Here is a 25162-nt window from a genome sequence, read left to right as displayed (position 1 = left end):
TGTTTATTACTCAGAAACAGCCTAAACTGCTTTTGTAAGTTTAAGAAATTGTGCAGGGGTGAAGAGTGGTAGGTAGCTATATAGCATTTAAAGCATCCTCCTCCTGAGTCTAAGGTCCCAACAACTCCCTTGCTTTATTTATGTTATTTCCCATACTTCCTTCATCTTTTAGTAAATTTCTGAAAATTCATAACAGGATAAAAGAAGTTGTCCTGTTTCTCACTGCAACAGAAGCTACCCTAATAGAGATTATCTGAACATCAGCTTGATTTTCTTCTAAATATATTTTCACAAATAAAATTATGGCTTTGGTCATTATGACCTCCCCCTTGGTGATTCTGTGAAGAACAAATTTCATGATTCTGTTATGTGTCTGTGCCTGGATAACTGTGTGTATGTTTGCCACCATTATTTCAGGCTTCACACTGGGGAGTTTTCCTGTGTCACCTAAGGACTCTTGATTGTAAGTCTTCTCTCTTGATTATTTTTTTGTGTTATTTTTTTCAGCTTTATGGAGGCATAATTGAAAAAAAACAATGTATGCATTCAAGTGGTATGAAGTACTGATTTGATAAATTTGGAACTCCCAATCTCAGAAAATGGAAATGATCTGAGGAATATGTACAAAGGTGATTATGAAGTACCGAAAAGTAACATACAAATCTGAGGTTTTACACCTGTTGTCACAACCTTCAGAGGAGTGGCAGGACCCACAATATTTGGGGAAAACATTTGAATGGTAAAGCATATATATCAAGACAAATAAGTTGGAAGTTGAAATGAAGACTAAAGTCTATAGTCATACCATCCTGAACATGCCCAATCTCATCTGAAATGAAAACTCAAGTCAAATGAAAACTGAAATCTGAATGTTTTTAATAAATTTCTTCAAAATTCAATTGCTCTTACTAGCTCTTGTTACTTAAACATTTGATTATTATCAATTTTCAAAAAGTTCCTGGCTTGTTTTGTATTGAGAAGGGGGTGGAAAATACTTTAAAATAGAGAAAAGGAGCCCATTGTGAAAAGCTTAGTGGTTGCCAGCAGAGAGGGCACTGTGGTCAGGGAAGACAAAGCTTGGAAGTCAGTAGTTCTATTCCAAAACTGTAGTATTCACTTAGGTTAACACAGATCTGATTTGTGACCAATTTTTGTCATGTGGCTACTGGACTCTCATCAATAGAATATTGAGGAACATTGGAAAGTCTATAGATTTTTCTAATCCCAACACTCTTGAATTTATACTTGTACTTTTACATCTGTGAATCAGTACACATGCATATATACACTCAGAAATTTATAATAAAAGACACAAGTAGAAAAATATGTAAAATATTTTGTGCAGTTTAATTTACTAAAAATTTAAAAATGTGCATGCACATTTTAACATTTAGAATAAATTTCTACTAATATTTGACAATAAGACTCTGCATAAATTTTCTATTTGCTATAGTGTTGTAATACATATTTGCTGTCTAATGTCATGAAAATATGAAAGAGACTATAACAGGAATTTAGGAGATATTAATTGAGGTCCCAACTTTAACATAAGAACTTGTGAAAGGAGCAGACTTCATTTTCAGGGTAAAAACAATGAAAAGTTGAAATCAAGGTTGACCCAGTCCCTCTTTAGGACTGTGATTCCAACCCCAACATTTTAAGTGGCTGCACATGGAGGAATTACCTATGGTTCATGGTAAAAGAGATCCATTTCCTCATGATGATTCTCCAACTAAGATGTACACTTTATGAAACAATGAGCTTCCTAGAACACCAGAGCCCCATATGGATTCAGTTTGATCATAGGCTGATCTGCAATCTTTGAGAAATTGGGTTTAAGCAAATTTTATTATTTGAATGAAAAGTATAATTACTTTTATAGATTAGAAAAAAAATTAAATTTAAATTGTGCTCAACTTCTCTTGTCCAGTGGTTTACATACTCTCTTGAAGGCGATTGTTTGGAATTATGTATGTTGAAAGTTCGCACAACTATGCTTTTGGTTCCCTATACTTTGGGTAGAACTATTGTACATATTGAATACCTCCTGTGATAGTTAAACTGGATTGTAAACTTGATAGGATTAAGAGATGCTTTAGATTAAGAGGCTCTGGGTTGTCAATGAGGGTGTTTCCAGGAATGATCAGCACATGGGAGAGCAAACTGAGGGATACCCACCCCAAATGTAGGGGGCACAGTGCAAGAGATCCTGAGCCTAAATGGAATTAAAAGATGGAAGACTGAGGGAGCAGATGCAGAAGTAAGATGGATTCTTCTTGTTCAGGTGCTTTGATTACTGCTTTGCCACTCAAGAACATCAGACTCTTCCAAAGTGCTCCCTGCCCACATACTCTCCACGAGGTTTCCAAGCTTTCTATCCTGAACTGGGCTGCAACACTGATCTTTCTTCAAAGCTCCAGTTTCTTAGACTAAATAGCTACTGGCTCCTCTAGGTTTTCAGCCTAGAGACAGCCACTGTGGGACTTCCCAGCTTCTGATCCTGTAAGCAATAAAATGAATCCCTTTTTAATGTACATAAATGTATATACATATTCTCTATTGTGTTGGTTCTGTTCTTCTAGAGAACCCTAACTAATACACCTTCTATAATCCTGGTGATAACTTAAATGCACGTAAATATGAGTTAAACATAATAAAATGAGAAAAAAAAAACAATTAATGAAAGTATTAATGGATTATCCCAGGAGTGGTTTTGTTATAAGAGCACATTCTCCGTTTTGTCTCACAATTTGATGCCCTCCACCATGTAATAATGCTGCATGAAGTCCTCCCCAGAGGCTGAGCAGATGCTGGTGCCATGCTCTTGAGTTTCTCTTCACAGATTCCAGAACTGTAAGTCAAATAAACCTCTAATCTTTATAAATTACCCATTCTATGATGTTCAGTTATAGAAACAGAAAATGGACTAAGACAAAGGTGATAATAGGAAGACATCAGATATATCTCCCACTTTTTCTCTGCCTTGAGTGAATATCAAGCAGTCGTTGTGTCTTCTCCATTGTTCTATTCCATAGTGGGAAAGCTTTCCCTTTGTAATTTCAATTCCCCTTTTTTAGTATGAATATTAGCCTTTAAGAACCTTCTTTCATTCCACTAGTTTCAGGTGTTTGTTTGTTTATTTTATCATTGTTGATTTCTGGGCTGTTATATTTTCTTATATTTAGTTCTCCCTACCTCTGTTTTCAAAGGGTCTCAGAAGATTTGGTCCTTGGTTGTTAAAATAATCCTTACAAAATATCCTCAAAATAAAAATTTGAATTTGAGTTGCTAATTCCTCTGTAATTCACACCCTGTGCTTTTGTCTGTTGAACTAAATGGCTTGGATTCTGTTTCCTTGACTGTACCCCAACTAGTGCTGTTAACCTATATACCTCCCGTGTAGGCAAATAATCACACTTCTGTGATATTAGGCTTCTTTTTTCATCAAATTGTTACTTTAGGGAAAAAAAACCCTATAGCCTATCTCAAACTTTGGTGTTTTATTCCCATTATTTTTTTGCACAGTATATTTCAAGTTACAATGTACTTTCCAAGATTCACACTAAGAATGCAGCCACATCAACTCACTTTGAAAGTTTTTTAAGTAATCTTCATTAATAATTAAAATTTTGGGCCCTTGGGTTGGGAATATACCTCAGTTGGTAGAGTGCCTGCCTCCCATGCATAGGGCCATGGGTTCAATCCCCAGCACCACACACACATAATAATAATAATAATAATAATAATAATAATAATAAGAAGAAGAAGAAGAAGAAGAAGAAGAATTTTGGAATCATCCAGTCTTCCTAAACTACTATAAATGTTGTTAGTCAACATCAACCTAATTGACATCTCTACACATATGTTGAACACTTAAAATGTTTATGTTTCTGTGGCTTTTTAGTGGGATTGGCTTTATAATCTTCATATCTGCCATAAGAATAGAGCAAAAGGAGCAAGCTAAAAAAGCTTGATGAAGATTCTAATGTGAAGAGATGAATACTGTGGGTAAAAGCACAAGAATCAGAGCTTTATATAGGGTGATAAAAGAAAATAGCCAAAGGAGTTTGTACACTCTAGGGAATGACTCACAGTAACAGTGACTTAGAAGACATGATTCTCTTGGGGAAAACCATAAAAGAATTCAGATGCAGACCAGAAAACACACACACCCCCACACACACCACATGCACTCACACATACACACAAATAAATACTGGCTCCTAGACATAATTTTAGAAACATTCCCTTTATGCTTCTGCTCCTGAAGTACTAATATATTATCTATGGTGAGAAACCAGGTATCTCCTTTGTTCCTAACTGAAATGGAATGAAAGGGGAAGTTTTAAATGGTAATTTTATAATTAAATTAATTTCAATACATTTGTTTATGAGGTATCACATGATGTTGTTATACATATATATGTTTTCTAATAGATAAAACAGGTCAAACATAATCTTCTCAAACATTTATCTTTTATCTAAGGTGAAAAAATTTCAAAATACTTCTAGCTCTTAATACTATGCAGAACATTTATCTATAGTCACCCTACTATACATTAACACACTAAAAATTCTTACTACATCAAAAATATAACTATAACTTAGTACCTATTGATAACCCTCTTCTCTTCTTTCCCTCATCCCATCAGCCTCGGGTGAAGACCATTCTACTCTCAGCTTCTAGGAGATCAACTTTTTAAAGATTCTACATTTTATTGAGATCATATGATAATTGTCTTACTGGGCCTGGCTTAATCCACTAAGCATCATGAGCTCCAATTCCATTCATGTCATCACAAATGATAAGGTTTCATTTTTTTAAATGGCCAAATGACATTACATTGTGTATATGTAGCAAAAAATGGTAGTTGTTTTATCCTTAGATGTTGTTTCTACTCCAAATCTGTTTGTATAACTAGACGAACATCTGTGGAATGCTACCTTGTTTTGAAGTCTCTGGTTCACTCCCCCATTCTAAAGATACACTTTTCTCTGACTCACCAAGTTTCTAAAATGAGCAGTGAAAGTGTTACTTGCCCAAAATAGACAATAAATACATATGGAACGATGTGCTATTCTTATTGGAAAAATTGTTGGGATCTAATTTAGGAAATTCATACCCCTCAAATTTCCCTTAATTATTTCTACAGACAGCAATCATGGAATCAAGAAATCTGGTATTTTAATATAGCAAAGAAATAGATGGCACTTTCCTGAGAAATAGTATTAATACCCAATATTTATTTGAAGATTCTCAAAATAAAGCAATGTTTTAAATTCTTGATATGAATTATGTAGTCTAATCTTCACAGTACTCCTATGATGACATTATTACTGATATTGTCTAACATTTGTTGGCTTAAAATCTAATCCTGAAGCAGTTAGATGATTTTCCCAATTTCATGCAGCCATTGAGACCAAGCAGAGACCTTTGCTTTTCATTTTCATGTAATGAAATGGTTAGTTAAGGAAATCAGTACCCAGTGTGTCAAAACTGATTGGCTGCATACTCTTTTTTTTCCCACTGAATCACTGACTTGCTACCCAACAGCTGTTGCTGAGGAAAGTTATTTCATTTTTGAAAGCCTGATACCTGGCCTGCAAAAGAAGAACTGCATTTTTATATAAATTTCATGAAATGATCTTATAAAATGTTATAGTTCTAAGTATATGATATTATTACTTTCAATAAACATTTCTTATTATAAATTATAGCTTTTATGAACAAAGAAAGAACATTATTGTGAATAATATAATGCTCCTAATATAATGCTCCCATGTGATCAATTCATCAAAATTTAACTTATTAAAACATGATTATGATCATTTCATTGACAATCTCCAAACACATGTGCTCATATATATACACACTCAAAATTAGTACTTTTACCTATATTTCATTATTTGGATATTAAATAAAAACTTAAAATTTTTTTACCTCCCCAGCTCTATTTCATGTTATCTCTTAAGCCAAACCTTTACCAACACATGGGATATTTTATGAAAATTAGTATAGATCTTGACATTTTCCTCACTTTTTGCTTAATGACTTTTACTTTTACACTGTTCTCCCTTTCTGGTAAATTCCTTTCTTGCTATACAACCCTGTATGAACACTTTCTTTTCATCCTTAGGATTTTAGTTTAAACATTACCTCCCAGAGAGCTTTCCTTAGTGTGTGGTACTATATGTGACACTTTATTATTGATTAGTAATTTTATCTACTTGATATTTTATCTACAAGGGACTGTGTCCAGTGTGGGCAGTTTCGTAGGCACATAATCATTTTTAAATATATTTATGATAAAAGAGATTTATATAGTTAACCAAATAGATATGTATTTGGAGACTTTAAAAGATCATTTACTCAGCTCTACATCATTACAATATTTAAAAAAATTCAGAGAGCAGAAGCAATTTAGCCAAGATCACATAGCTTATGTCAGAGGCAGAAATAGAATATGTATTTCCTAATACTCAATTTTGATATATGGTCAACATTCATAAGATACAACAAGGAAAAAATATAGAAAAAGTGGAACCAGGGCTGGGGATGTGGCTCAAGCAGTAGCACGCTCGTCTGGCATGCGTGCAGCCGGAGTTCGATCCTCAGCACCACATACAAACAAAAATGTTGTGTCCACCGAAAACTAAAAAAAATAAATATTAAAAATTCATTCTCTCTCTCTCTCTATCTTTTTAAAAAAAAGTGGAACCAGTAATTTATCCTATTTGACCTTGGGATGATATTGATTGACTAATTTCAGTTTAATCAGGGGAATGAGACTGTGCTTCTCTCTGCTAGAATTGGGATCCTGTATGTATATATGACATTACAGTCTCTGTTTCTGTCATCTAACTTCCTTGAGAGAAATACCAAGTATTTTTTCCTATCTGGATTAAAAGTCTAGTGTGAGTAAATTAAATTAAACACTTGATACGAGTTTCATATTATGATCCTTGTATAGTAGTTTGCTAGTTTATGTTTATGTTTCTCTTTTACTATAGTTTTAGAAATGTGGTGAAGAGAATGTAGGTAATAACTTGCATGAGTGCTTAACGTTGGCTTCATGAAGTAAAGATAGTGGTGATGGTATCCTAATCCATGCTCTCTTATTCTAGAGGGAGAAGACTATTGACCTCAATACTCTAATAGGACATCATGATTTTTTCCAACATCACTACCTACAGACCCTTCCTTCTGACTGGCTTCCCTGGCCTGGAGAACTCTCATCTGGTGATTTCCATCCTGTTCTGTGCCCTCTACCTAGTTGCCCTTTAGGTAACAGCACCATCATATTGGTGATCCGGGTGGAAGAGTCACTTCATGCACCCATGTGCCTTTTACTTTCCACACTGGCTGCTGCTACCCTTCCCACACTGCTTAAGCCTTTTTAGTTTAATTTTCATGAGATAAACTTTGATGCCTGCTTGATCCAGATGTTCTTCATTCATGTTTTCTCCCTAATGGAGTCAGGCATCCTGCTCACCATGGCTTTTGACTGTTATGTGGCCATTTCCAACCCACTTAAGTACACTACTTTTTTGACTAATGCAACCATTGCCAAGATACTTGTGGGGCTTTTGCTACCCGCTGTGGCTGCTGTCTTCCCAATACCATTTTTCATTAAGTGGCTGAGGTTTTGCAAGGCCAACATGCTCTCACACTCCTACTGCCTGCACCCAGATATTATCAAGCTCTCTTGCTCTGACTACTGCATCAATAACATTTACGGCCTCATCATGACCTTCCTCACCTTTAGAGTGAACTCTGTATTCATTCTTCTGTTCTATTTGAAGATTTTAGTCACTGTATTAAGCATTGCCTCCCAGGTAAAACAATTAAAGGCCCTCAACACTTGTGTCTCCCACATTTGTGTGGTACTGCTGGTCTATGTCCCTATGATGGAGGTGTCTATTATCCATAATTTCGGGAAACTTGTCCCACCACTAGTGCATATTATTATGGGTTATGTATAACTCTTGGTCCCTCCTGTTCTCAGTGCTATTGTATACTGCATTAAAACAAGGGAGATATGCACACATATTCAGAGTAATCTCCTGAAATGGTAACAGAGAAGAACTGAGAGTTATAAATTTATAAAATAATTTCTCTTAAAAAACCATACCATTGACAAATTTTTATATGTCCACAGTCCTTATGCAAATGGTTTATTTCTTGCTATTCTGGAAATCTTTAAAGATTTCAAAAATATTTTTATTGGCAAATAATAATTGTACATAGTTATAATTGTGGGTACAATATGATGTTTTGATGATGTTTTGATCATTGTATGATGATCAAATCATGGAATTTAGCATATTTATTACATCGTACATTTATCATTGTGATGAGAACATTCAAACTCTTCTCTTCTAGCTATTTCAATACAAGGCAAAATTCTTTTTTATTTTAAATTATTTTTTATTTCTTCTTTTTAGTTTTACATGACAGTAGAATGTATTTTTTATATATTTATACAAGCATGGAATATACTTTATTCTAATTAGCACCCCAGGCTTATGTATATAAACAATATTGAGATTTGTTGTGGTGAATTTGTATTTGTACATATTAAAGGTACATGAGATTTACTCCACTGTCTTTCCTTTGAATATTGTCACCTTACTGTGCAATGGAATACCAAATCTTCTTCCTGTTCATTGATCTTTTTCTCCCGCATCCCCTACTTTTTCTAGCCAATAACAACAGTATCTTACAACATTTCAAGGAGCTCTCCTAAAATCAATGATTAAAAATTGTATGAAAGCTAGGCACAGTAACACATATCTGTAATTTCAGTGGCTCAGGAGGCTGAGACAGTAGGATCATGAGTTCAAAGCTTGCTCCAGCAACTCAGTGAGGTCCCAAGCAATTCAGTGAGACCCTCTCTCTAAATAAAATACAAAAAGGGCTGCAGATGTGGCTTAATGGTTAAGTGCCCCTGGGTTCAATCCCTGGTACTCCTCTTCCCCCCAAAATTGTGTTGATAATAGGTGAGTATGTCATAATAAATGTAGTCAGATAATGCCATATATGTATGGAAACTGGTGGATGTACTAGAAGTTTTGTAATGTAAAACACAGGCATCCATTGTAGGTTGTGTCATAATGTAACATCATATTAAGTTTGCATTTTAAAAATGCTTCTTCTGGAATTTTTTAAACTATTCATCCTTGAAATTGTATTTTATTTTCTTAAGTTTCATTTGTTGGAGTTGAGCTTTTTTTATATGCTTATTTACCATCTGTATATGTTTCTTGGTGAGAAGTTTGAGTATTTTATTCATATTTTAATTGGGTTGTTTGCTATTTTTTTTAATTTTTAAGAATTCTTTTTTTTTCTTTTTTTAATTTATTATTTAAAGCATTACATAGCTCATGATATATCATCTTTCATACATTTGACTCAAATTGTGTTTTGAACTCCCATTTTCACCCCAAATACAGATTGCAGAATCACATCTGTTACATATTCATATTTTTACATAATGCCATATTAGTGACTGTTGTATTCTGCTACCTTTCCTATCCCCTACTATCCCCCCTCCCCTCCCCTCCCCTCCCTATGTGTATTTTGCACAAGAGACCTTTATCACACTTGTCTTTTACAAACATTTTCTCTCAGTCTGTTGTTTCTCTTTTCATCTATTTGGCAGTATCTTTTACAGAAAATAAATTTTTATTTTTCATGATGCCTAACTTATCAATTATTTCCTTTGTGGATAATGCTTTTAGTATTATATCTGAAAAGACATATTATAACCAAGTTCACTTAGTTCTCTTTTATATTTTATTTTTAAATTTAGGTTTATGATCTCTTTCAAGCTAATTTGAGAGCAGAGTGTAAGACCAACACCTAAAGTCCTAGAATCATTTTCCTAACCAGCCTCAAACCAGAACACTAACACACTCCGAGGCTGGACAGAATATGTCAAAGAATGTCCAATACTGTGAATGGAAAATGGCAATGATATGATATCTGGTGGCCCGGTGTCTGGATTTGTTAAATTTGTTCTTTTTGAATAATGAAGTAGGTATTTTGAACTTTTTCCATCTTGCTTATCTCAAAGTATCCAAATTCAAGAGTTATGGATTAAAGAAAAATATATTCCATTCCTGCTTCTGAAGTTCATTCCAGTTTTCTGTTTTTGCCATGAAAAATCTTGTGATTATAGTTAAGTGAAAAGAATCGAAAATAATACTCAAAACTGATATTTTGATAAATTGAATAAAACAATTTAAAAAGCAGTGACCTATAGATGAAATATGTGTGTGTGTGTGTGTGTATATATTTGTATATGTACATATACAAATATATGTGTGTGTGTGTGTGTGTGTGTGTATCTTGTCCTCATAACTGGATCAAGCAAAGTACCATTTTAAAGAGGAGGGTATATATAGTTCTATAGCATAGGACACTCCCTTTAATAAAAGATTATTAGATTCAGGAAACATTTGAATGGCCATCTCAGCCAAGTTCCTATATCACATTTAAAAAAATGTGTCCTCAGGAATTTGGAGGAACAATGAAGCTGTTGCAACACTGATCATGAAAATGCTCTTATTATTGCTATATTATGGATTTTACCTAAGCATTCATTTTTCAGATTTCCCTCCACTCCCTAATTCAATGCAAGCAAAGGAGTATGCCTAACTGGATAATTGCTGTATCATTATAATGTAGTTCAAATGGAGGTCATTGAAATTTATTTCATAAATTAATGAGTAAATGATAAGAACAAATGATCTATGTATAATTAATAAAATGAAATAAAATGGTGGGCAGATGTTTCCTAATTTTTGCCTTTAATTGTAAATAAACTAATCATATATGAAAAACAAATATGTACAACAACTCCAAAGATCTTACTGAATAAATTCAAAGATTTCTAATTCTTTCATATTTGGTAAAGGATGCAAATATTATTTTAAAATTTTTAAAAGAATTGTCAACAATTTTTCTGTATCACATTATTTTCAACTCTTACAAATCCTGTTTTAAGGTGAAACAAGATATAAGAAACATTTGTAATAATGTAGCACTGTAAGCTCAGTGAGAGGCATATAATTTAGAGTTTCATTTAAACACAAATGCATCAATGGATTTGCTTATTAAAAGTAGAATTCATAGATTTTAACAAAGTTAATAAAATGTAGATATGATTTTTTAAATTGAGGATATATCATTTGAGGAATTAATAATGTTGAGTAGATCTCCTTCTTAGTTTTAGAAGATCAAAAGGTATATAAACTGATATAGGATGTTATCTTTCATTGGCAGAATTAGCATCGGTTAAAAATGCATTGAGTAGTAATTGAATTTACAGTGTAGATAGTCACAAATGATAAAACTCCACATTAAATATTAACAGTTTTACTTCAGACAATGTTTTTCATTTACAGATAGGTATGTTATCCTTTCATGCTTTTTTATCAATGGTACCAAATCCCATCTTCCTCACCTTCCTGTACAATGGCATCCCTGGGCTAGAGGCTGTGCACATCTGGATTCTTATCTTAGTGGGCAACATGACCATTCAGACCTTTATCTGGCAGATGAAGATCCTCCATAGGCCTATGTACCTCTTCCTGCTATGCTACCTATCTCTGATTTGAGACTTTTCCTTTCCATCTTCCCCACCATGCTGAGCATCTTGTGTCTGAATTCTCCGAATACTCCTTATTCACACTTTCCAGGGTTTTGAGTCAGCCATCATTCTGGCAATGGCCTTTGACCACTATGTGGCCATTTATCACCCATTGCATTATTCCTCCTCCTTTACCAATAGCATCATTGCCAGGATAGGTTTTGGTATTGTTGTGTGAACCTTGACTATGCAAGTGCCTCTTCCCATGCTCTTGAGGAGGCTGTGCTTCTGTCAATAGCATTTTTAGACTGTTTCTTGTACTCTGTACTAGGGGACTTGATTTTCTCCTCATTCTACTTTCGTATATGTTGATTCTGAACACTGTGTTGTGCACTGAATCTCACAGTAGCCACCTTAAGGCTCTCAACACCTGCATCTCCCACCTGTGTGCTGTGATCCTCTTCTTCACACCCATGATCTGCCTGTCTATGCTGCACCGCTTTGGCCCAAGCCTTCCATCCCACATCTATGTGACCATGGCCAACATGCACTTCCTCATTCCCCCTGTGATGAACCCCATTGTGTATGTGATGATAACCAAGCAGATGCAAGATAAAATACCAAGGCTTTTCATTAAAAAAGGACTTGGAGAATCAAGGTGCCATTTATAAAACCCTTTTTAGATTGATAGTATAGAATTAAATTAAGTCAGCACCTGGCAATTCTACAAGGACAGATAAGTAGGGAGATCTTAGTATGTATTTTGTCAGATATGTCTTTTTTTTCCTGCTAGAATTCTCCTACAATTTAGTTATAGATTTTAAATTTTTTTTAATTTTTAATTTTTTAAATTTTTTATTTGTTCATTTTATATATACCTGACAGTAGAGTTTATTTTTAACTATATATATATGAAAAGACAGGCTGTCTTGACACTTGCATGGGTGTGTCCATTATCACAGAATACTGAGCTCCAGGGCTAGATTTCCTGACATTGTGACCCCCTTTCTCTCACCTCTTCCAAATCTAACCCAGATGATACTTTGTGTTTCCCATGTTCATGTTGTATGAAAAATTGACTTATTAAACTATCCCATCTCTCTCTATTCTGGTAGTATTTCTGGCACATAGTATCATTTAATAACTTTAAATGATTGACTCTCATCTTTTGAAGTGTTCAAGGGTCATTTTATTTTTCTCTTCTTGCTTTCCCAAATCTAGATAGTAATCTGTTCCTCCTTGCCCCATTGTACTGCCATCTAAGCTCCTATTTTATGCTCATATGATCCTTTTGAGATTGTTACACAAGACATACTGCCACTTTTTTGTTTTGGATGCAAAGTTAAAAATTATATAATAAATAATTCTATTTGCATATACTTGTAAGAATCTATTTCATTGATGGATATAACATTTATATTGGGACCATTAGAGTATGTGTCTATTTTCATTTAAATCCTATTGTGGTTGCAAATAGAATACAAATGTAGTTCTAAGATTGACAGTTATTTCACAATCTACTCACCTTGAGCAAGACAAGACCCTCTCAACAAGAAACTAGTAATTAATCTGTGGAGAAAAACTGCCTGTCTCTTCCTCCTGCTACAAAGGATGCTTCACAGGCCTGTCAGTGCAACATGGTAGTGCTGATGATTTTCTAAAATTGTATTACATATGAATGATGACTTATCAAATTTTTAATATTTGGTACACTGACAGATTTTTTTCCTCTCTGTGTTAAAACCACACTATTTTGGTTACTGTAGCTTTATAATAAGTCTTTAAATATTGTGATGTGAGTCCTCTTACTTTGTTATTCTTTTGGGGGGATTGATTTAATTCTTCTTGTTCCTTTGTTTTTATATATAAATTTTAGAGTTAGCTTGCAAACATATGAAAGGTACAAGTTGGAGTTTGGACTGGTATTGCAATATATCTACAACTAAATTTTGGGAAATAAATAATGCATTAAAATCATAATGTATGCAACTAGACCTCAGTTTTGCAGGAATTCTGTTGGTCTTTACTGTTCCTCTGTTTTCTTTATGATGTTAGCAACAAAGCAGTTTAGTCTTGTCAGGGAAAAAATACAAGTTTGATTTTTGAGGAAAATGATGAATTTTAATATCAAGTACAAGGAAATATATGCTAAATATATATTTCACTAAATATATATTTAACAAATATATATTTCACTTGCTGAGGATGTTCAATTTACATATCTTGCATGTTATGAGATTTTTCAACTATACCATGCAAGTATCCATATGTATAAGTAGAACTTATTTATTTGGAGTTAAATTAGACAACAAAGGTTTGTCAGTGGGATTTTATAAGAAAGAATCAATATATATCAGTATATATATATAACCAACTATGTTGGTTTCAAAGTAGTTTATTATGTTAAAAATAGGGTGAAATCAATTCTTGATAATATTCAAGGCATACAATATGTGTAGTTTACAAAATTACTTTTTTATTACGACTAACTTTAATTTTCCAAGATTATCTATTAATAAACTATATAGTTAAATAAATATATTTTCTTTAATGAGGTAAAACCACTATCATTACTTTCTTTATAATTTGTCTATAAATATGTGTATAAGTATCAGAATACTTAATAAGTGAAGGCACAGTCACATGAAAAAATAGTGTAAATTATTTAAACATAAACATAGTTCATGACTCAGAATGTGCCCATGTGGTTAAAAAAGCACGATATCAACACATGGTGACAGGATGGAATATAAGTTGATTCATTTTTCTTGGCTGCAAACATACAATTGACCATTTATTTGTGAAACTCCTTCACCTTCAATTTGATTTAATTTTTCTGTAAACCTAAAACTTTGCAAATAAAGTAAAATTTACTGAATTTTAAAATGCTGTATTTGAAAAGTGAGAGTTCTCCAAATTCCCCATCATACTTTTCCCTTGGTAAAATCTCAAAACATCATATAAATAACTTATTAAAGTAAATTTAAATAGCCTCAAATTATGGCTTTATCAGAAGAGAGGTTTGTGTTCTAGCAGAGACATAAATATTGAACTAGACAGGTTTGTGTTCTAGACAGGACATAAATATTGAACTGGTGAAAATTTGCAGATACATTGCTCAGAGACTCGGTCGGGCATGGAAAATTATCAGATGCAGTTCAGATCTGGAAAATACCATTTCCACGAGTGTGAAAGACACTGATCTAGTGAGCTGAGCCATACTTTAACTGATGTGTCTGAGTACGAAGGTTGTCACTCAGCATGCAAAATTCTCTATAGAGACTTCTTTCCAAGAGGTTATTCCCTGGGGTATTATGATAAATATCATTGTGCAATACAGATGAATATATATACTTATCTACCTGAATTCTTACAAGCTAGGTTTGACTGTTTTTCCTAAAATTTATGAATATCATTGTAGGGCATTAAGAAAAAAATCAAGATCTACTTGTTTATGTTTCTAATGATTTAGAAATCATGCATCTAGAAGGTAAATTAGAGTAGCTCAGTAGTTAAAAGTGTGGATTCTTTAGTTAGCATGTCTGAATTTAAAAGTAGGTGTTATGTACTGTGACATGACATTCGAAAAGTTAATCCTTCAATGCTTGAGTTTCTGTTTATGTAAAATTGGAATAATAATGATAAATTCATCACAATGATAAAATAGAGGAGTTGTAACCTTCAAATTAGAAAGTAAATATAATGTTCATAGAAAATCTTTTTTTCAGGAAAATGTAAGTATTGATAAATATTTTGAATTATTGTTATTATGTACTATTTCTGCTGTATTTTCAACACCTACACTGATACATGATCTATCTTCTACTTAAGTGTGCTGAAGAACATCATGCTGAGTAAAATAAGCCAGATGCAAAAAGCCAAGTGTTTGATGTTTTCTCTCATATGCAAAAACTAGATATAAAAAGGTGATATCATGAAATAGAAGAATTGTAGGGTAAGAGGAGGATCAACATCATAAAATTGACTAAATGATGTTATGTGCATTTATATCACAATGAATCCCATTTTAATGTATAATTATAATACATCATCTTTTTAAAAATTAGGTAAAAACAAGAAAACCGGTAGAGTAGAGAAAAGGGATTAGGGGAGGGAGGAGAGGAGGAAAAGGGTAAGTACTGGGGAATAAAACAGAGTAAATTATGTTATGTGCATGTAAAAATATGTCACAGTGAACATCACTGTTAAGTATATAGCTGCAATGCACTAGTAAACACAGTAAATAAATAAATAACTAAATATGCTGATATTGAAATATCTGGTGCTGCTAAGACACACATATGCTAATGAAGTAAATTATCAGTCTTAAGTGACAAATAAAATTGTGGTTATAACTCATTATTTTTTAAAAGAACCATTTAAAAGAATCTCTCTTAGTGTTTTCATTAAAAACTATGTCTATGCCATGTGTTTGTACTTGAGCCCTTGGATCTGGAATTTTCTATTTCCTTCCTCATCTGAATAAAGGAAGGGTGAGACAGAAACGGAAAGTATATAAAGTATAAGGGGTAATAGACAAAATACAGAATATGTGTTGATAGTGTAATCATGTACCCTACTTCCTTGTTAAAGGCAAAGATTATCGTAAAAGGAAAATTGCAATTAATGTAGAGGGTTTTTTGAGATAGGGTCTCACTAAATTTGATAGAAAAATGAATAATTTAATATTTGACATATATTATAGAATGTGTATTTGTATTTTAAAATATCATTTGGTGTTCTAAAAATAAGAATAATGGCTAAGAAAAATTACAGTTTGTTCTAGCTCTTTTGTTGGTGGGTATAAAAAAGACAGTCTTTGAATCTTTTCTACTTTGTGGAACACTCTTTCAAAGCTAGATATTGAGCAATTATGGGCCTTGACATTTTTTCAAAGATTTTCTTATTCTAAATAATGACATATTATACTCTTAATTTTTATTTGTCTTCACAACTCCATGTCATGGTCTTTGTGATTGGCACATATTTTTGTTTGGGGCATTATAGCTGTACATAATGGTGAGATTCATTGTTACCTATTTGTACATGAACACAATATAACAATATACTTTGGCCAATATTGTTCCCCGGTATTTCTACTTTCCCTCCCCTCATTCTTCCCTTGGTCCCTTTCCTCTACTCTACTGATCTCCCTTTGATTTTCATAAGTACCTCCATCACACACATCTTTCTTTTCCTTTTTCATCTCTAGCTTCTGTGAGAAAACAAATGACCATTGACTTCTGAGTTTGACTTATGTTACTTAACATAACACTCTCACATTCCATTCATTTTCCTGAAAATGACATAATTTCATTTTTCTTTGTGGCTGAATAAAACTCCATTGTGCATATGTCACATATTCTTTATTCATTCATCCATTGACAGATACCTAAGCTGGTATAATTTGGCTAATGTGAACTGTGATGCTATAAACAGGAGTATGCATATGTCACTATAGTATGATGACTTTAATTCTTGAGGATAAATACCTAGAAGTGGCAAGGCTGGGTCATGTCATATGGTGATTTCATTTCTAGTCTTTTGAGGAAACTCCATATTGATTTCCATAGTGCTTGTACTAATTTACCGTCCCATCAACACTGTAAAAGTGTTCTGGTAGTTCCACATCCTTTTCACTATTCACTAAAGTTGGTATTCTCAATGTCAGCCATCCTAACTGGTTACATGGTTATATTATAACTTATCTCAGACCATGTTATTCATGGTCCTCACTTCTTCCACCACTTTGTGCCAAAAGTAATAGAACTTGAATAGTATTAATAAGTTTCCTACTTTTGTTTATTTTAGGTATTTTCTGTTTTTCTTTTCATAGACTTTGGTCATTTCTTGGTATCAAAGCGCAACTATACATCCACTCAATTCACTTCCTTTCTGCTGACTGGTGTCCCTGGATTAGAAGACTTTCAAATTTGGATCTCCATCCCTTTCAGCTTCATGTACCTCTTGGCTGTGATAGGCAATGGTCTAGTTATTGCAGTGGTGGCCCGTGACAGGAGCCTCCATGAACCCATGTATCTTTTCCTGACCATGCTGGCACTCAATGATGTCCTCCTTTGTACTGTCACAGTGCCTAAAATGCTTCTCATCTTCTGGCAAGGCCCCTCCCTGTCAACATTTGCTGCCTGCCTCACACAAATGTTCTTCGTTCATGCTCTGTTCCTCTCTGAATCTGCCATTTTACTGGCCATGGCTTTTGATCGTTATGTGGCTATCTGTGCACCACTCCATTATGCAACTCTGCTTACAGATTCTCTCATTGGCAAGGTGGGTCTGGCTCTGGTGGCTCGGAGTGTGGTTGTTGTCATCCCCGGTGTCCTCCTCATTCTCCGGCTACATTTCTGCAGGAGCAATGTTATTCACCATACATACTGTGAGAACATGGGCATTGCCAAATTGGCCTGCAATAGCTTTACCCTTAATAGCATTTATGGACTCACTGCAGCTCTTCTTACCACAGGGCTGGATTGTATCCTTATCTCCCTCTCCTACTGGCTAATCTTGAGAACAGTCTTTCAACTGCCTTCAAGGGAAGCTCGGAAAAAGGCCTTTGGAACCTGTGGAGCTCATATATGTGTCATCCTGATATTCTATACTCTGGCTTTCTTTTCCTTCTTTACCCATCGCTTTGGGCACCATGTGCCCAGGCATGCCCTTATCCTCCTGGCAAACCTCTATCTATTGGTGCCACCTACCATGAACCCCATTGTTTATGGGGTAAAGACCAAAGAGATAAGGATACGAGTACTGGCACTTGGTACCTAACCAAATTGATGTAAGAGTAATGAAACGAGGATTGGGGGACTCTAGAATGGATAATCAAATATAAAATCTGAATCAATCAGGGCATATCTATCCTAGATCACCTAAATATTGGTTAGAGCCTAAAATATTCATATTTACAAATGCTATCTTTCTAAGATGGAGTAAGTAAGAAGTTTACAAGGAATTTAGACACCATCAAGGAGTATATCAATAAATTAAGGAAATTGAAAGAATGTCAGAATAACAGAGTAGGGGAATTAAATACCACTTTTGCAGTACATATGCTTCTTCTCTATCTATTTTCCATGAATAAGATAAAGTGAAAACTCCATGAAGGATTACTTCTGATCTAAGTTTCACTGTTATATTAGCAATACCCAGAATATAAAAGTAATTTAATAAACAGTTGCAGAGTAGATAAACATCTCAATTAATCAAATAATAAATACACAAGTAGCAAACTTCCTGGTAGACCCTTATGTAGGGGACCTGCATGTAAAATTCTTCTTTTTATTTTCTCTCTAAAAACATTCTTTTAATTTTCATAAAATATATATTTCTTATCTCCTTTGGTAAAATAAATATTTGTAACATTATTCAACAATATGAGAAAAAATTTCTCCTAGTTATAAATTCATATCCAAATGAGATATATCCTCAATCATACTATTGGAATTCTAAGCAGGAACAGGCAGGCTTCCCATGTTAGAAGCATTGCTTACCAGAGGACTGGACACCAGCCTTCAGTAAGTTTTCAATGGCAAGATAAAGCTTCTGTCGTGAATCCACAATGCTATGACATGACCATCTACTTCTTTATTTAATCATATGTATTCAATCACTCTTCTCTTCACCAAATGTATTTTGCTAGGAATTATTATCTTAATTTTGACAATATATATTTTTAAATGCTTTTGTTGAGATAAATTTCATGAACATAATGTAATTCTAACACCAAATTATAATACTTACCACAGAAGATGGTAATTTACAAATCCCCAGATTTTGATAATCAATGTAAATATCCGTGCTAAAAGAGTTTTACTTGCATGTAAATTTAAAAATATAGACTCTGAGATTTTAAATGTATTTTTTCTTTTTTTATTAAATTATTCATTTATTCTAATTATTTGTGATGTCAGAATGCAATTCATTTCATATTATATAGAGAGAGCACAATTTTCCAAGTCTCTGGTTGTACCCAAAGTATTTTCACACCATTTGTGTCTTCACATTTGTACTTAGGGTAATGATGTTCAACTCATTCCACAGTCTTTCCTAACCCCATGCCCTTTCCCTCCTCTTTGCCCTATCTGAAGTTCCTCCATTCCTCCCATGCTCCCCCATTCCCATTATGAGTCAACATCCTCATATCAAAGAAAACATTTGACCTTTGGTTTTGGGGGATTGACATACTTCACTTAGCATTATATTCTTCAACTGCAGCCATTTGTCTGCAAATGCCATGATCTTATTCTCTTTTAATTCTGAGTAATATTCAACTATTTATATATACCAAAGTTTCCCTATTCATTCTTAAATGTATTTTTTCAACAAAAAGATAAATAGTATATTTTGAATCATAGTTACTAAGAAAAGTATGTTTAATATTCAGAAATGTAAAATGTAGTTTGCATTTTAAAGTCTTATTTCAAAGATGATTATATATAGTTGAATATTACTTGTATGAATGATAATAATGTTCAGTTTCTCAAAATTTTCTTAAATTAATTTTGAATTATTTATTTATCATATCAAGAGAATCATCTCACTCTGATGTTTCTATTTCTTGCATTATTCTTAGTTGGTATTTCTTTGGTCAAGGTGAATGTGCTGAAAGAATGTGGTAATGAGATGTAAATTCAGGAAAGGGGTAAATAAATACTATTGGGAACAGACATGGTTGAATCAAAACCAGGGAACAAACAAAAGTTCATGGATTTTCCAGGAATGCTTTATGTACTTGTAATTTGCAATACTAATTACACATTTCTAAGATCAATTTTATTGTATGAAATGAGACTTCATATCAGCTCCGGGATTAAAAAAAAAAATACATATACATACAAGTCCTTCTTTGTTCAATGATTGGTTTATTTCTTAATATTTATGCACCCAGCAATTGCTAAGTACCTCTTTTACACCAAGTATAGTCTAATTCTTACAGATCCTATGTAATTATAGTTAGAATAAAATACATTATATTAAGACTAACATCAATATTAGAAGTAATAAAATAAAACATGCCTAAAGTCTTCCTTTCCTTCTTGGTTTATTTTACTTCTTCAGCCATTGTATACATGTGAATTAAGACAATTCAATTAACTTTGCAAGTATTATAATACAATCTTATACACAAGCATGTCTGGTCTATTATAGAGATATAAGAAAACAGTTTTCTGTTTTAAAAAGAGATCTGGGTAAAACTTGTCTAGAATTTTGTGTTTCTTGCTACCACACACTTGTAAATAGTTATACCTCACTGCATTATCTTTTTATATTTAAAAGTATAATTTAACCTAAATTATTATTAAAATACAGTAAAACAATGGTTTATAATTAGTAATTTCAAATGATACAGCCTTGGAGCTTTAAAAATTTCTAAGTCTAATATTTCTACAAGATTAAAGTTATTATCACAAAATTAGATAAAATAAACATGGGAGATGCCCTTTGTTTTCCTGAAGAAACCAAATTTTCCCAGATAAGGAAGATCATACATATCAATGTTTAAAAGATGATTCTGATACACCATGATGGTTGATAACTTCTGCTTTAATCAAAATATATTTTTGGATCAAGATGTTAACATCTGTAAGAAAGAAAATAAACATATATACGAAAACAATAATATAACAGAAAAGGAAGTATAAAATGTTATGCCAAATGTTATAGAATAATACAAATCAAAGAAATGAGTTTTGAACATTCAAGGAAAATTTCATAGGTAAATGAATACCTTGGGAAAAGGTTAAGATTAAAAATGGAAGATGGGAGGAAATGATTTAAAACACATCCTCTGCAAAATATTCATAATTAAAGGTTTTTTACGAAGCATGTGTTAGGTCAGGCTGTCTAATCCTAATGAATGTCAACTTTCTCTTCTATAGCTCTTTTTTTCATGCTTTGTTAGATTTTCTTTTATGCTTTCAGTAGTTTTTTGTTGACAAGGTTGGTTCCAACATACCTAGAGCAGATAATTCGCCAGGAGTTCTTATCATTAGTGCTGATGTGATTGTTGCCTTGAGGACATTCTACATTGAAGAAAAGATTTTGTGGGGGAGAATCAAATGGAGGACTCCTTGGCGGATCTGTTTGGTTTTCACACTATAGATGATTGGGTTGAGCACAGGTGGGACCATTAAGTAGATATGCGCCATAAAGATGTGCGTGAAGGGAGAGGAATGTTTGGCAAAACGATGGACAATAGATAAGCCTATCATGGGCACATAGAGAATGAGCACAGCACAGATGTGGGACGCACATGTGTTAAGAGCCTTAAGCCTCCCCTCACGGGATGCAATCTTCAACACTGAATGAAGGATGAAAACATAAGAAACTAAAATACCCAGAGAGTCCATGCCCCACAGCATGGTAATCACAACCAACCCATATATGACATTAAACTTGGTGTCAGCACAAGCGAGGCGGATAATGTCCTGGTGTAGACAGTAGGAATGAGAAAGAACATGGGAGTCGCAGAAGGGAAAGAAGGCCAAACGGGTCAGGAGTGGAATGAGTGGAAGAGCACTTCTGAGCAGGGCTGCAATTCCAATCTTGGAAATAAGCTTTGGGGTGAGAATAGTAGCATATCTCAGAGGGTGACAGATAGCTACATACCGGTCAAGAGCCATGGCCAAGAGCACAGATGATTCAGTGAAGGAGAAAGTGTGAATCAAAAACATTTGGATGACACAGATATTGAACGGGATCTCCTTGGAAATGGACCACAACACCCTTAAGAGTGATATCATTGTGGGCAGGGACATGCCCATGTCACTGAGGGAGAGCATGGCCAGGAAGTAATACATGGGCTCATGGAGCCTGGGGTCTGTCCGGACAATATGCAGGATGATGCAGTTGCCTGTTATTCCAACAAGGTAGAAGAGGCAGAAGGGGATAGAAATCCAGTGGTGGAATTCTTCATAGCCAGGGATCCCTGTGAGATAGAATGTGGAGGACAGGGTACTGGTGGAGTTTGAGGCTCCCATAGGCCTGATTTTTAAACCACAACCCAATTCCACAGACACTCCAATGAGGAAGGCATTGATAAGACCAGCATCTGCATCATGGAAAAGTGAGGAAATAAAAAGAAAGAAAACAAAACTTCAGTCCTTACCTCTAATCACACTTTACCCATCTCCAAATTTCTGCTTCATTTTTGTCCATTTCATTGCCAGTATTCTCAGTTAAGTAAAATATTCACTTTAGAATCCCTAGGACCTTCACTTCTGCCTCCCAGATACCATTCAATATCCCCTCTAATGGTTATGATCTTCCAAAAAACACTTTCCAGACAGAGCAGCATACATGCAAAATTCTATAACATATTTTTAATTTTATAATGTATTGGCCAGGATGCTTGTAATACATAAACCATATTTAATGACTGCTGTACTGATTTACATTAAATTTCTTCATCTGCCTAAATTTGATATTTTATTTCACAATGTTAGAACAACAGGCAAGGTACATTTAGAGAATTCAAGCAAGTATGGAACAGCATAATTCCTAATCTTTTTCTTAATTAATTTATTTGATTTAATTTGTTATGTATGATTCCTATCTACCCACCATTATGAGATTGATGACTCAGTCTAGGCCTCTCCAGACAACTGACTTTAATATCACTTTGGTTTTGCCCTGTCATCCCCAAGAGCTAACAAGAACAGCAAAGACTCAATGTAAATAATATATAAATTTCAAATGAAATTTTATAATAAAATATAAATTATACAACTTAAAGTAGAATTGACTTTCACTCTGATTTTTAAAAATTTCAGAATCTATTTCCTATTACCTCCTATTCAGAACTGTGACTTGTTTAGAAACTTACAATTTAAAGAAAAATATAGAGAAAATAAAATAACAGAAATATTTACTTAAATTAGAGCCCAAATGAGTCTATCATTCTCTGACATTGACATTAAATCTTTTGTCAACAAACCAAATGAGAAAATATATTCCCCATTTCTATGGTCAAAAACTAAACAAACAAACAAACAAAATCTCTGAAGTAGAAAAGAGAGCTGTCTCTTCATAACACACTTGTGTGTCATTCCCACATATCCTTGTTTACCAAATGCTGACCTGGGAATTTACCATCCAAGGGACAAATTACTTCCAATAATAATGAATAGATCAATATCCTCCTGTCTTGTGAAGTCTATTTTGCCCCTTGAAGGTTCTTAATTCCCCTTTAATCTCCTTAAGTCCCATGAAGATGCACCCTAAATGTAGCAGATATTTGCCTGGAATGTTTAATAATGGTAATTTTCTAGGAAACTAAAGACCCACAAACAAGAAAATCAAACAAGTAAATTCCAGAAATAAATTAAACCTTGCTGACTATTCACATTATAATCAAATTCTATCCACGTATTGTACACACTGGTACTTAGAACCCTGCCATTCTCTTTACTCTTTCTGCCTTTTCCCACTTGCTGCTCTCATCTTGGGCTTGTGACTGTCCTTCTTTATATGCTCACACTCCTGATCACCATCATTCTCCAGATTTCCAGATCTGATCCCTTCTTCTTGATTCCTTTCCAGTCTCTCAGTCCAAATCAGAAACAGGAAATCTGTCTTTTCCATCTCACTGTTCAGTCAGTTCAGACAATTTCTCTGATCTAATAACATCTGTCTCTAACTGCCAAGGAGGAGGAAATATGAAGTTAATTGGAAAGCTGGAAGATATCTGAACTGAAGTCCAGTTTCTTTTCTGCACAGTGATCTCAGTGATTCTTTTTGGGGGCTTTAAGGAGGTGGCTGCCTACCATCTTCCTAATTAACTCTCTGCTTCTCTGGCTCTGTAGTCACACCCCTCTAGGTTATTTTCTACTTTTAATTCTTGATCATTTTAATAGGGGACAAATGATCATTTTTATCTGCCCCAAGTTGACTCCTTTGTCAACTCAAAATAATGGCAACTTCACTGGATCGTTATGGGAACAAATGGGGATATCACAGAGTGATCAAATCAAGTAAATTAGCATATTCATCATCTCAAACAGTTATCACTTCTGTTCAGTGAAACATTAAAACATGTCGATTAAAATTAAAATACAAAAAAAAATGATATATTGTAGGTAAAATACTTAAAGTCTATCCTGTATAAGGGACCACAATGTGCCGCTATTGCTACTAACAACGAGGCAATGAGGACAGCAGCGGCAGAGGTCCTGTGAGACCTAATGGGAGGGTGGAAGAGATGGGCACATCTGGAGTGCCTTCTCATAGAGATAAACAGGAAGAATGCGCATTTCACAAAGTGATCTAAGTAGTCACATGGTGAGAATGTCAGTTTGGTTCAGTGAAGTCCCAACATAGGCAGAAATAAGAATAACTTCTGTTTTTCTCCCCTCTGAATTCCTTTAATAATTTTTATGGGCCTAACTATGTGCTTTTCATTCTATTCAGTTAGTGCCAATTTGGGGGGAGGAAAAAAGTATAGGGTGGTATGGGAATTTCCACCTAAACAAACCATGATTTCCTTGGACTTTAGTGGATGATGACCCTGAATAGCCACATTCGTATTCGTATTCTGAAGTTCCCACAATTTC

The 25162-nt window shown here is 34.0% G+C and overlaps 3 protein-coding genes across 3 annotated transcripts; 2 read left to right on the top strand and 1 right to left on the bottom strand.

Annotated features, from left to right (window-relative positions):
- Positions 1–7443: 7443 nt before the first annotated feature.
- LOC308641729 (olfactory receptor 51I2-like) lies at positions 7444–12265 on the top strand (the record flags this gene model as incomplete). The annotated part of the gene is made up of 2 exons (XM_081280342.1): positions 7444–7730; positions 11893–12265. 2 exons carry the CDS (start codon positions 7444–7446, stop codon positions 12263–12265), a joined length of 660 nt encoding a protein of 219 aa, XP_081136468.1.
- Positions 12266–15071: 2806 nt separating this feature from the next.
- Positions 15072–18380, top strand: LOC308641728 (olfactory receptor 52Z1P-like; the record flags this gene model as incomplete). The annotated part of the gene is made up of 2 exons (XM_081280341.1): positions 15072–15084; positions 17431–18380. The coding sequence occupies 2 exons, from the start codon at positions 15072–15074 to the stop codon at positions 18378–18380; spliced, it is 963 nt and encodes a 320-aa protein (XP_081136467.1).
- Positions 18381–21634: 3254 nt separating this feature from the next.
- LOC308642051 (olfactory receptor 51G2-like) lies at positions 21635–22591 on the bottom strand (the record flags this gene model as incomplete). The annotated part of the gene is made up of 1 exon (XM_081280654.1): positions 21635–22591. The coding sequence occupies one exon, from the start codon at positions 22589–22591 to the stop codon at positions 21635–21637; it is 957 nt and encodes a 318-aa protein (XP_081136780.1).
- Between the last annotated feature and the right edge of the window lie 2571 nt (positions 22592–25162).

Source organism: Spermophilus citellus, assembly GCF_964194105.1.
Source record: "Spermophilus citellus genome assembly, chromosome: 2".
Taxonomy (NCBI): Eukaryota; Metazoa; Chordata; class Mammalia; order Rodentia; family Sciuridae; genus Spermophilus; species Spermophilus citellus.
This window is presented reverse-complemented; position numbering and strand designations above follow the sequence as displayed.